This window comes from Rhinoraja longicauda, chromosome 35 (assembly GCF_053455715.1).
Source record: "Rhinoraja longicauda isolate Sanriku21f chromosome 35, sRhiLon1.1, whole genome shotgun sequence".
Lineage (NCBI taxonomy): Eukaryota > Metazoa > Chordata > Chondrichthyes > Rajiformes > Arhynchobatidae > Rhinoraja > Rhinoraja longicauda.
The window spans coordinates 1875418-1888820 of NC_135987.1; the positions used below are offsets into that span (position 1 = coordinate 1875418).

Below are 13403 nucleotides of genomic sequence, written 5' to 3' on the forward strand. Positions count from 1 at the left end.
GCATTTTGTGTCTATCTTCGGTTTAAACCAGCATCTGCAGTTCCTTCCTACATATAATGTGGAGAGTATATTCTGAAGGGCATGTCTAAATGGGTAAAGTCTACAGAAAAGACAGAGGCAGTCATTTAGCTGGGATTGTAATGTAGATTCCCAGTAATCAGTGGAGCAAATCATATATCATATCATCATATCATATATATACAGCCGGAAACAGGCCCTTTCGGCCCACCAAGTCCATGCCGCCCAGCGATCCCCGTACATTAACACTGTCCTACACCCACTAGGGACAATTTTTTACATTTACCCAGCCAATTAACCTACATACCTGTACGTCTTTGGAGTGTGGGAGGAAACCGAAGATCTCGGAGAAAACCCACGCAGGTCACGGGGAGAACGTACAAACTCCTTACAGTGCAGCACCCGTAGTCAGGATCGAACCTGAGTCTCCGGCGCTGCATTCGCTGTAAAGCAGCAACTCTACCGCTGCGCCACCGTGCCGCCCATCACAGGAAGAATATAAGAGCATCCCTGCTCACGACTCCATTCTGAAGTGCCCACTTGGTTTAGGAAGACCAGTCTTCCGGGTGCCAAAGAAAAGCAAGGTAAATGCTCTGACATCTACCATCAGGAAGTGCTTCGAGAGACTGGTGATAGAGCACATTACGTCCAGCCTTTCAGACAGCCTCAACCACTGCGTTTACCTACCATCGCAACAGGTCCATGGCAGACTGCATCTTCCTGGCCATACATTCATTGCTGAAACACCTAGAAAACAAGGACACCCATATCAGACTTCTGTATAATAGACGACAACAGCATAATCCCAGCCAAACTCATCTTCAAATTCCTGGACCTTGGAGTCAGTATCCTCCTCTGCCACTGGATCCTCGGCTTCCTGACCGATAGACCACAATCAGTGAGGGCAGGTGACAAAACATGCTCCACGATCATTCTCACCACCAGTGCCCTGTGCAAGGATGTGGCTTCAGCTACTTACTATAATCCTCACACACTCATGACTGTGCAAATAAATCCTGCTCTCACTCCATTTAAAGATGACTCCACCGTAGAGGGCTGGATCTTGAACAATGGCGATACAGAGTACAGGGAGGGAAGAGAGGGCTGAGTAACATGGAGTCAAGACAACAACCTCTCCCTCAATGTTAGCAGGATGAAGGAGCTAGTTATTAACTTCAGGAAAAGCAATGTTAAACATGCCCCAGTCAGCATCAATGGTGTTGAAGTGGAGATAGGGTCATAGAGACTTACAGCGTGGAAACAGACCCTTCCACCCAACTTATCTCAGCTACATTAGTCCCACCTGCCTGCATTTGGCTGATATCCCTCTGAACTTGTCCTATCCATGCATCTGTCCAACGCTGCGATAGTCCCTGCCTCAACTACTTCCTCCAGCAGCTCGTTCCATACATCCACCAACCTATGTGTGAAAACGTTGCCCCTCAGGTTTCTATTACATCTGTCCCCACCTCACCTTAAACCTGTGTCCTCTGGGTCTTGATTCCAACTAAGAGATGATCGAGAATTTCAATTAAATATCATCATAATTTGTCGTTTAGTTTAGTTTAGAGATACAGCATGGAAATGAGCCCTTCGGCCCATCGAGTCTGTGCCAACCAACAATCACCCTGTACACTAGTTCTATCCTACACACTAAGGCCAATTTACAGAAGCTAGATAGAGCTCTTAAGGATAGCGGAGTCAGGGGGTATGGGGAGAAGGCAGGAACGGGGTATTGATTGAGAATGATCAGCCATGATCACATTGAATGGCGGTATTGGCTCGAAGGGCCGAATGGCCTCCTCCTGCACCTATTGTCTATTGTCTATTGTCTAAGTCAATTTACCTACAAATCGACGACTATGGAATATGGCAGGAAACCAGAGCACCTGGAGAAACCCGTGTGATCACAGGGAGAACGTGTAAACTCCACACAGACTGGACCCGTAAACAAGAATGAACCCAGGCCTGTGGCGCTGCAAGGCAGCAACTCAACCGCTGCGCCACCGTGCCATCCTTGTCCTGAACAAACCATGCATAATCTAAGAGTGTAGCCCTGATCTTCCAATCAACCTCAATACAGCCCTTGCACTCTTTTTGTTAACTGGACCTTCTCTATAACTGTTACACTGGAACATGGGAACACTGTATTCTGTACTCGGGTATTTTATGGTTGTACTTGTGTATGGCTCAATTGTACTAATTTATAGTATGAATACGACTGGATAGCACGCAGACAGAGAAAATAATAAGCCAACGCCAATAGGGTTATAGTAGTGAGGTTTAACATTCCCAGTATTGACTGGGACTGCCTTACATGGGGTAGTTTAGTCAAGTGCTTCCAGGATGTTTTTTGGAGACAGTCTGTCAATAGTCATAGAGATTTGTCAAAATATCTTGCAAACATTGAAATTGGAGCCATCTCTAACACTTCCTCTGGCAGATTATACCATATACCCACCAACACCGTAGAAAATGCTGCCCCTCAAGATTGAAATTTCTCCTCACTCACCTTAAATCTATGTCCCCTACAATTAGTCTCCCCTACCTTGGAAAAATGACTGTGACAATTCACTTTATCTATGCCCCTCATGATTTTATTTATCAGCCTCCAACACTCCAGGGAAAGTAAACCCACAGCTGTGCACAATACTCCAAGTGTGGTCTAATCAATGTTTTATACAGTTGCATCATGACGTTCCAATTCTTATACTCAGCTTGGTCTCTTAGGGAAGTGTGCTAAATGCCTTTGTGACTACGCTATGTCACACAGGCCATGCCTCTCCCGTTTCAGCTTTCTTCTCTCTCCCCCACTACCATCAGTCCAAAGAAGGGTCTTCACCCAAAATGTCACATCCATGTTCTCCAGGGATGCTGCCTGACCCGCTGAGTTACTCCAACACTTTGTGTTCTTTAGTGTATTAACTAGCATCTGTGTTTTTTTGTTTCTTCATGATTTTATATACTTCTGCCAGGTCTCTCATCAATCTCCAGTGTTAACATAGAAACATAGAAAATAGGTGCAGGAGGAGGCCATTTGGCCCTTCGAGCCAGCACCGCCATTCATTGTGATCATGGCTGATCATCCAGTAACCTGTGCCTGCCTTCTCCCCATATCCAGTGATTCCGCCAGCCCCGAGAGCTCTTGATTCCGCCAGCCCCTGGATCCAGTGATTCCACCAGCCCCTGGATCCAGTGATTCCACCAGCCCCTGGATCCAGTGATTCCGCCAGCCCCTGGATCCAGTGATTCCACCAGCCCCTGGATCCAGTGATTCCGCCAGCCCCTGGATCCAGTGATTCCGCCAGCCCCTAGAGCTCTATTGTTCAGAATTATTTTGTGGACAGTTATGTGGAGATGAAAGGGAGGTGGGAATCAGTATGATTTAGTTTAGTTTTAGTTTAGAGATACAGCGCGGAAACAGGCCCTGCGGCTCACTGAGTCCACACCGACCAGCGATCCCCGCACACCAACACTGTCCTACACACACTAGGGACAATTTACACTTATACCAAGCCAATTAACCTACAAACCTGTACGTCTTTGGAGTGTGGGAGGAAACCGGAGGTCCTGGATGAAACCCCGCAGGTCACATAGAGAACGTACTATCCCGTAGTCAGGATCGAACGCTAGCGGTGCAAGAGGGGGGGGGGGGGGGGGTACATGTAACAAGCTGCTAGAGGAAGGTACAATTATAATGTTTTAATGACATTTGGACAGTTATATGAACAGTTAGAAAAGCATTAGTGGGACATCGACCAGCCACAGGCAAATGGGACTAGCTTGGATAGACATCTTGGTCAGCATGGGGGAGTTGGGTTGATAATAATAATAATAATAATAATGCATTACATTTATATAGCGCTTTTCAAACACTCAAAGACGCTTTACAGGGATTTCTAGAACATAGAGAAGTGAATAAATAGATAAATAAGTAAACGAACAGAGAAAGGAGACAGAAGGTGAGGTGACCTTCAGTGGTTGAAGGCAGTACTGAACAGGTGAGACTTCAGTGATGTTTTGAATGTGGTGAGTGAGGAGGAGTCTCTGACGGTTTGGGGTAGTGAGTTCCATAGGGTGGGAGCAGCGATGGAGAAAGCCCTGTCCCCCCAGGATCTGAGTTTGTTCCGGATGGGGGGGGGACAGGAGATTGGCAGCAGCAGAGCGGAGAGTGCAGGTGGGAGTGTGCCTGTGGAGGAGGTCGGTCAGGTAGGATGGGGCCAGGTTATGGAGGGCTTTGTAGGTCATGAGGAGGATTTTGTATTGGATTCTCTGGGGGATGGGGAGCCAGTGGAGTTTGTAAAGGACGGGGGTGATATGGTCACGGATCGGGGTGTGGGTGAGTAGACGGGCAGCGGAGTTTTGAATGTATTGAAGTTTACTGATGATTTTTGAGGGTGAGCCATAGAGGAGGCTGTTGCAGTAGTCCAGACGGGAGGTGATGAAGGCGTGGATGAGGGTTTCTGCAGCTGTAAAGGAGAGGGATGGGCGGAGACGGGCAATGTTTTTGAGGTGGAAGAAGGCTGTCTTTGTGATGTGTTTGATGTGTTTGTCGAAGGAGAGGGTTTGATCAAAGATGATTCCAAGATTCCGGATGTGAGGTGAGGTGGATACTGGGAGACCATCAATGTTGAGGATGAAGGTTTGGGTGGATTTGGTGAGCGTTTTTGGACCAATGATGATGATTTCAGATTTGTTGCAGTTGAGTTTGAGGAAATTTGATTGAAGCCAAGATTTTATTTCAGCGATGCAGTTTGTCAGTGTAGTGTGTGTGGTGGGGGAGATTGACTTGGTGGAGATGAGGAGCTGGATATCATCGGCGAAGCAGTGGAAGTTGAGACCATGACGGCGGATTAATTGACCAAGGGGGAACAGGTAGAGGATGAAGAGGAGGGGGCCAAGGACTGAGCCTTGGGGGACACCTTGGTGAGGGGAGCGGTGGGGGATTTACATTTGTTAATGGAGATGAACTGGTGCCTGTCAGAGAGGTAAGATTTGAACCAGGATAGGGCTGTGCCGGTGATGTTAAAGGAGGTTTCAAGTCGGGTGAGGAGAATGGAGTGATTTATGGTGTCAAAGGCGGCGCTCAGGTCAAGTAGGATGAGGATGTTGAGGTTGCCAGCGTCGGAGGAGAGGAAAAGGTCGTTTGTGATTTTGAGGAGCGCAGTTTCAGTACAGTGGTTGGAGCGGAATCTGCTTCTGTGCTGTATAACTCGATGCCTGTGTGAAATATAATTAAGAAAAACCAGTCAAAGATTGGGCAAGGCACAATGGCACAGCAGTGGAGTTGTTGCCTTACAGACTGGCGTTCCATCCCGACTACAGGTGCTGTCTGTACGGAGTTTGCACGTTCTCCCTGTGACTGTGTGGGGTTTCTTCAGGTGCTCCGGTTTCCTGCAGAAAGCAGCTCATGGACATTTCCCTTGTATAACCCAGGGACTGCCTGGAACTCTACCAGGTCCCCTTCAGCCATCTTTGCTCCAAGGAAAACTGGCCCAGCTAGGGCGGCCCGGTGGTGCAGCTGTAGCACTGCTGACTTACAGCGCCAGAGACCCAGGTTCGATCATGACTGCAGGTGATGTCTATACAGAGTTTGCACGTTCTCCCAGTGGAGCTTCTTCAGGTGCTCCGGTTTCCTTCTATATTCCAAATAAGTGCAGATTTGGAGATTAATTGGCTTCTGTAAATTGTCCCTAGTGTGTAGGGTAGAATTAGTGATCGATGGTCAGCACAGATTCGGTGGGCCGAAGGGCCAGTTTCCATGCTGCATCTCTAAACTAAACAGGACAAAAAAGAACATCTTCATGACAAACTGACATTCAAACCCATACAATACTTACTCAATTTTCTCAGGCATTGGAGAGCTTCTCTGATTAAAGGGAATCCCTCGGATCTGTAAACTCTTTGGACTCATCTGTGCCATATCAAGATGTGTCTGCTGGACCTGCGCAATAAAGAAATATTGCAATGATTAATGTAATAATGAATTACATTCAGGATTCTTCAATGCAGACAAGCAGCTGCAATGGAGCTTTGGCTAAATTGCCCACTGAACCAAAAAAGGTCATTGGAACTAACAGCCTGTGATCAATGAGAGCATTACATTAAATAGATCAGGAAGCATGGAGGTGTATCTTTGAGATCTTAGCACGTGATGGTAAAGTGTTGGGCTGAGTAGCTGGAGGCTGTCAGGAGCTTAAGCAGCGATCATGGATATACAGGGGATTGAGGGATAAGGATCACAAGCAGGCAGAGATTTGTTTATCTTGCCATCGTGTTCAGCATGCACGTTGTGGGCCGAAGGGCCTGTTCCTGTCCTGCACTGTTCTATGATCTTTTAGAAGCATAAAAATGCAAACTTAAAATTATGTACAGCTTGGCGGGGAATGGAAGACTGAAATAGTTACGATGGATGAGGCCCTTGAAGACGGATAACTTGATGTTTGAGATGGAAGGGAACCGGGATTATATAGATCAGCACCTACAGGAGCGATGGGTAATAAGCTAGGATTTGGGCAAAGTTGTGAATGAGGCTGGCCGATAAAAAGATTTATTGCACGACACCACTTTAAAAATAATTTCAAATGTTATTATGCATGAGGTAAACAAAAGCAAATGGTGGGGAAAGGGGGAAGAAGTTGTATTTATGGGACTAGAAATTCAAATATTAACATCGCAGAGAGAAAAATCTGACATCTCATAAGGCCCATAGGAGGACAGTAACATACAATTGCAGGTTTTAAAGTCATAGAGTAATGTAGCATTACACAAGGCCTGTTGGCCCAACCCATCCATGCCGAGGTGCCTGACCAAGCTACTCCCACCTGCCTGCCCAGGACTCTGTCCCTCGACACCTATCCCATCCATGTACCTGTTGCAGTGCTTTTTAAAATGTAATTGCACCCGGCTCCACCTCTACTTGTGGTAGTTTGTCCCATGTGTCAACAACCTGGCCCTTTTCTAATTCTTTTTGAATCTTTCCTCCCCTCAACATAAATCTGTGCCCTCGAGTTTTAGGTTCCCCTATCCTGAGGAAAAGACTATGGTTCTTCAACTTATCTATGCCTCTTATATATATTTTATAAATCTGTATAAGATCACCAGCCACCTACTCTGCAGGGAAGCAACGACCCAGAATATCCAGCCTCTCCTTGTATCTCCTTGGATAGCAGTAACGGGATCGTTCCGAGTCAGCATGGATTTACGAAGGGGAAATCATGCTTGACAAATCTACTGGAATTTTTTGAGGATGTAACTAGGAAAATTGACAAGGGAGAGTCAGTGGATGTGGTGTACCTCGACTTTCAGAAAGCCTTCGACAAGGTCCCACATAGGAGATTAGTGGGCAAAATTAGGGCACATGGTATTGGGGGTAGGGTACTGACATGGATAGAAAATTGGTTAACAGACAGAAAGCAAAGAGTGGGGATAAATGGGTCCCTTTCGGAATGGCAGGCAGTGACCAGTGGGGTACCGCAAGGTTCGGTGCTGGGACCCCAGCTATTTACGATATACATTAATGACTTAGACGAAGGGATTAAAAGTACCATTAGCAAATTTGCAGATGATACTAAGTTGGGGGGTAGTGTGAATTGTGAGGAAGATGCAATAAGGCTGCAGGGTGACCTGGACAGGTTGTGTGAGTGGGCGGATACATGGCAGATGCAGTTTAATGTAGATAAGTGCGAGGTTATTCACTTTGGAAGTAAGAATAGAAAGGCAGATTATTATCTGAATGGTGTCAAGTTAGGAGGAGGGGGAGTTCAACGAGATCTGGGTGTCCTAGTGCATCAGTCAATGAAAGGAAGCATGCAGGTTCAGCAGGCAGTGAAGAAAGCCAATGGAATGTTGGCCTTCGTAACAAGAGGAGTTGAGTATAGGAGCAAAGAGGTCCTTCTACAGTTGTACCGGGCCCTGGTGAGACCGCACCTGGAGTACTGTGTGCAGTTTTGGTCTCCAAATTTGAGGAAGGATATTCTTGCTATGGAGGGCGTGCAGCGTAGGTTCACTAGATTAATTCCCGGAATGGCGGGACTGTCGTATGTTGAAAGGCTGGAGCGATTGGGCTTGTATACACTGGAATTTAGAAGGATGAGGGGGGATCTTATTGAAACATATAAGATAATTAGGGGATTGGACACATTAGAGGCAGATAACATGTTCCCAATGTTGGGGGAGTCCAGAACAAGGGGCCACAGTTTGAGAATAAGGGGTAGGCCATTTAGAACGGAGATGAGGAAGAACTTTTTCAGTCAGAGGGTGGTGAAGGTGTGGAATTCTCTGCCTCAGAAGGCAGTGGAGGCCAGTTCGTTGGATGCTTTCAAGAGAGAGCTGGATAGAGCTCTTAAGGATAGCGGAGTGAGGGGGTATGGGGAGAAGGCAGGAACGGGGTACTGATTGATAGTGATCAGCCATGATCGCATTGAATGGCGGTGCTGGCTCGAAGGGCTGAATGGCCTACTCCTGCACCTATTGTCTATTGTCTATTGTCTATTGTCTAAACCCTCCAGGTGTGGTAACATTAGAAATCATTTTTTACACCCTTTCTAGTTTAAAGACATCCATCCTAAGGTGTGAGGATTAAATTTAAGGTGAGAGGGGTAAAATTTAAGATGTGTGGGGCAGGTTTTGTTTTAACACAGAGAGTAAGTGTGCCTGGAACGTGCTGTGTTCAAGTGTGCCTGGAACATGCTGCAGAGAGTAGTGGTGGAGGCAGATACAATAGTGGCATTTGAGAAGCAGTTCGATAAACACATGGATATGCAAAGAATAGTGGGATATGGATCACATGCAGGCAGAGGAATTTAATTTAACTTGGCATCATGTTCAGCACAGAAATTGTGGGCAGAAGGGCCTGTACTGCTCAATATTCTATGTATATTCTTATAGCAGGGAGACCAAAACTATACAGATTTACTGACTTCTTGTACAGCTGTAACATTTCGTCCCAACTCCTGTACTCAATACTCTGGCCAATGAAGTGCAAGTGTCTACTTCACTACCCTGGCCATCTGTGTTGCTACCTTCATGGAACTGTGTATGTACACCTCTAGGCCTCTGTTTTACTATATTTCCCAGGGCATTATCATTTATAGTGTAAGTCCTGCCCTGGTTTGCCCTAACCAAATACAACACCTCACATTTATCTGAATTAAATTCCATCTGCCATTCCTTGGCCTAATTGATGAAGATGCCATTGTATTTGAAGATAACCATCTTCACTGTTTATTATACTATTTCAGTGTCACCCGCAAACGTACTAACCACACCACTTACATTCTCATCCAAATTGTTAATCTAAATAACGAACAACAGTAGACCCAGTACCAATCCCTGTAGCACACAATTGTTCCAGGCCTCCAGTCTGATAAACAATCTTCTTCCACCAACCACTGTCTCCATCTTCATGCCATTTTGAATCCAATTAGCTGGCTTGCCCTCGATCCCCAGTAATCCAATCCAGACCAGCCTCCCGTGTGGTGCATTGTTAAAGGCTTTGCTAAAGTCCTTGTAGACAAAGTCTACATCATCAATTTTCTTGGACACCTCTTCAAACAAACAAATCAAAATTAATCCCGCACACAAAGCCATGTTGACAGTTCCAAATCAGTCCTCGCCTTTCCAAATGTATGTAGATCCCGTCGAAGTGAATCCCCTCCAATACCTAACCCGCTGGTCAGCAGTTCACAGGCTTTTCCTTGCAGCCTTCGTAAAATAGAGACACTACATTAGCCACCCTCTAGTCTTACCCATGGCTATCAATGGTACACAAAATCTGTTAGTGGACCAACAATTTCTTCCCGAGCTTCCCACAATGTCCAAGAATACACCTGATTAAGTCCCAGGGAGTTACCCACTTTATTGCGTTTTAAGACCTCCAGCAATTCCTCTTCAGTAATGTGGACTCTCTTCAATATATCACTAATTTCCCTCAGTTCCTTAGCAACCATGCCTGTATCCACAATAATTACAGACAAAAAAATATACTTTCAACACCTATGGCTCCACACATAGACAACCTTCTGATGTTTAAGCAGCCGGCACAGCTGGCGTCCTGATGCCATCGCAACAACCTGGAGCTCAATGCTCTCAAGACAGTGGAACTAATTGTAGACTTTAGGAGAGCTCCCCCTCCCCTCCCCCCACTCACCACCAACAACACCACAGTCACATCTGTGGAGTCATTTACGTTCCTTGGACCTTAAGTGGGGGGCCACCATCGACTCCACAGTCAAAAAGGCCCAACAGAGGATGTACTTCCTGTGGCAACTGAAGAAACACAATCTGCCACAGGCAATGATGGTCCAATTCTATACTGCTATCATTTATCCTCACCTTCTCCATCATGGTCTGGTTTGGCTCAGCCACCAAGCACGACATCCGGAGGCTGCAACGGATCGTTCGCACAGCTGAGAAGGTTGTTGGCTGCAACCTTCCCCCCATTGACGAACTGTACACTGCAAGGGCCAGGAAGCGAGCGGGCAAGATCATCTCTGACCCCTCTCACCCTGGCCACAAACTCTTCGAAGCACTTCCATCTGGAAGGCGACTCCGGACTGTCAAAGCAGCCACAGCCAGACATAAAAACAGCTTTTTTTCCATGAGTGACAGTTCTACTCAATAACCAAAGTCTGTAGTCTCTTTTTTGCTCTGGTTTATTTTCACCCACATGTTTAGACCGTAATGTTGTATCCTTATTGTTTTGATGTGTTTATGCTTTATTCTTAATTGTTAACTGTATGTTTGTGTTGTCATCTGTGAGCGGAGCACCAAGGCACATTCCTTGTATATGCATACTTGGCCAATAAACTTATTCATTCATTCATTCATACATATTCTCTCCCTAGTTACTTCTTTGCTCTTAATATACTTTAGAATCTCTTTGGATTCTCCTGTGCCTTATCTGTCAAAGCTATCACATGTCCTCTTTTGCCTCCCTGAAGTGAGTGCAAGATGTCTAAACATATTCCCTTTACTCCAAGATCCCTCTGTGCATCAACTCTGTGAAGGGTCTTGCCATTAACTGTACAATTCCCCATAACGTTCAACCTTCCAAAGTGCAGTATTTCACTGACACTACCCTCTTTCATCAGTATGCCAGTTCTGAATCCATATGACCGAGGCACCATAAATCCATGCATCTTAATCAGCCCACCATATAAATGAAGGGTCTCGACCCGAAACGTCACCCATTCCTTCTCTCCAGAGATGCTGCCTGTCCCGCTGAGTTACTCCAGCATTTTGTGTCTACCTTCGATTTAAACCAGCATCTGCAGTTTTTTTCCCTACACATCAACACCTCTACTTCCTGAGAAGATTAGGGAGATTTGGTGTGTCAAAGAGGATTCTCTTGAACTTCATCACGGCCTGGTTCGGCAACTTGAACGTCCAGGAGTGGAAAAGACTGCAAAAAGTTGTGAACCCTGCCCAGTCCATCACCGGCTCTGACCTCCCCACCATCGAAGGGACTTATCGGAGTTGCTGCCTCAAAAAAGCAGCCGGCATCATCAGAGACCCACACCACCCTGGCAACACTCTCATTTCACCACTGCCATCGGGAAGAAGGTACAGGAGCCTGAAAACTGTAAAGTCCAGGTTCAGGAACAACTTCTTCCCTACAGCCATCAGACTCAAACACTACAACCTCAAATAAGCTCTGAACTACAATATATTATTATTATTCTACTACTATTGTTTGTTTTTGAGTATATGTGTATGTGTATACTGTATGCACATATACTGTACACACATATATTGAATACACATATATGTATGTATATATATATATATATATGTATACTTCTGAGTATGTGTATATATACAGTACACACTGAACTTTTTTTTCTCTCTCATTTATCATATTGTTTATAGTGTACTATGTTTACATATTCTGTTGTGATGCAGCAACTAAGAATGTCATTGTTCTGTCTGGGACACATGACAATAAAACACTCTTGACTCTTACTCTGTTTCATCACAGTTTGAGATCCTGCCCAGTACAGTGGTGTCATCTGCAAACTTATAGATGGAGTTATTAGAAATTAGCTGCACAGCTGAACGTGTGTAGGGAGCATGGTTGTGGACTAAGAACAGATCCTTGCTGAGTACTGCTGTAGAGAATTATCCTGAAGGATTTTGTCACCTGTCGAATTAAATTGAATTAAATTGAATTGAATAAATTTTATTAGCCAAGTATGTATACATACAAGGAATTTGCCTTGGTGCTTTGCTCACAAGGATAACAACACGATATAAAGACAATTCAAAATAAAACATTATAATTTAAACATGTGAAGAATAAAATAAAATACCAGACCTTGCCAACCCTGACTGATTGTGGGCTGTAGGTCAGGAAGCTAAGGATCCAGTGGCAAACACATTTAGTTGGGGTTATGAAGTCAGAGCTAGAGTTAATAGGTAGAAGTTGGATGTAGGTTTTGATGACATGGCTGGGGACTCCACAAGGGCCAGTCGCTTTCTGCTGATTCATTCTCAGAAAGGCTCTGACGTGAAGAACACAACTCCATTTCCTCTCTGACCTCCAGCTCGGTTTTCCTGTAGCATTTGTGGCTCGGAACATTGAGCTGCCACTCGGTCCCTGCCTCAGGCACATCTATAACACTCAGCCATAATCGCCATACGCCATCGCCAGAATACCCATGTGAAAATATCCATGCCCTGAGTTTACTGATCTTACCTGTGAGGTCTCTTGCATTGAAATAAATAACAAATAGGAATGGTTCGGAGGGATATGGGTCATCGCAGGCAAATGGGGCTAGTTCAGGCTGCAACTTGGTCAGCATGCTGGCTGACTCTGACTGATCTGCTCTTCTTTGCAATGGGATTTCTGTTGATGTCTTTTGCTTTGTTCAACTTAAAACCATCTTGTTTTCTCTCTTTCCGCTTCTCCGTATGCTCATCTCCCACCCCCAAGACCCATATTTCTTTCATTCCCCCTCCCACTTGCCCCCTTCCAATTATAACCTTCCCTCTGGCCTTACATTTCACTCCTCCTCTTCTCTCCTCATCTACATAGCAGAGTAGAGGTCAGGAACAGGCCCTTTGGCCCACAACGTCTGTGCCAAACATGATTAGGTCCCAGCTGGAATATTGTGTGCAGTTCTTGTTAACACAGTATGGGAAGGATGTGATCATACAGACAAAGGTCCAGAGGAGTCTTACTGGGATGATGTCCAAAACACAAAGTACTGGGGGAACTCAGGAGTCTGAAGAAGGGTCCAGACCAGAAACCTGTCATTCCCTCCTCAAATCTTGCTGACCCACTGAGTTCCTCAAGCACTTTGGTTTTGCTCAAGATTCTAGCATCTGCAGTTCCTTGTGTCTTCACTTGGATGTTACCCGGGATGGAATGTTTCATTTACGAG

General features: G+C 45.5%; 1 protein-coding gene across 3 annotated transcripts in view; it reads right to left on the reverse strand.

Annotated features, from left to right (window-relative positions):
• The window catches only part of fam149b1 (family with sequence similarity 149 member B1), a 73995-nt gene that overhangs the window by 15330 nt on the left and 45262 nt on the right, over positions 1–13403 (reverse strand). For all 3 annotated transcript variants that reach the window (XM_078428371.1, XM_078428370.1, XM_078428373.1), the window contains 2 exons: positions 5859–5962; positions 706–765 (listed from right to left, as the gene is read on the reverse strand). In XM_078428371.1, the coding sequence (XP_078284497.1) occupies positions 706–765; positions 5859–5962 (164 nt within the window). The remainder of the gene's footprint in view (positions 1–705; positions 766–5858; positions 5963–13403) is intronic.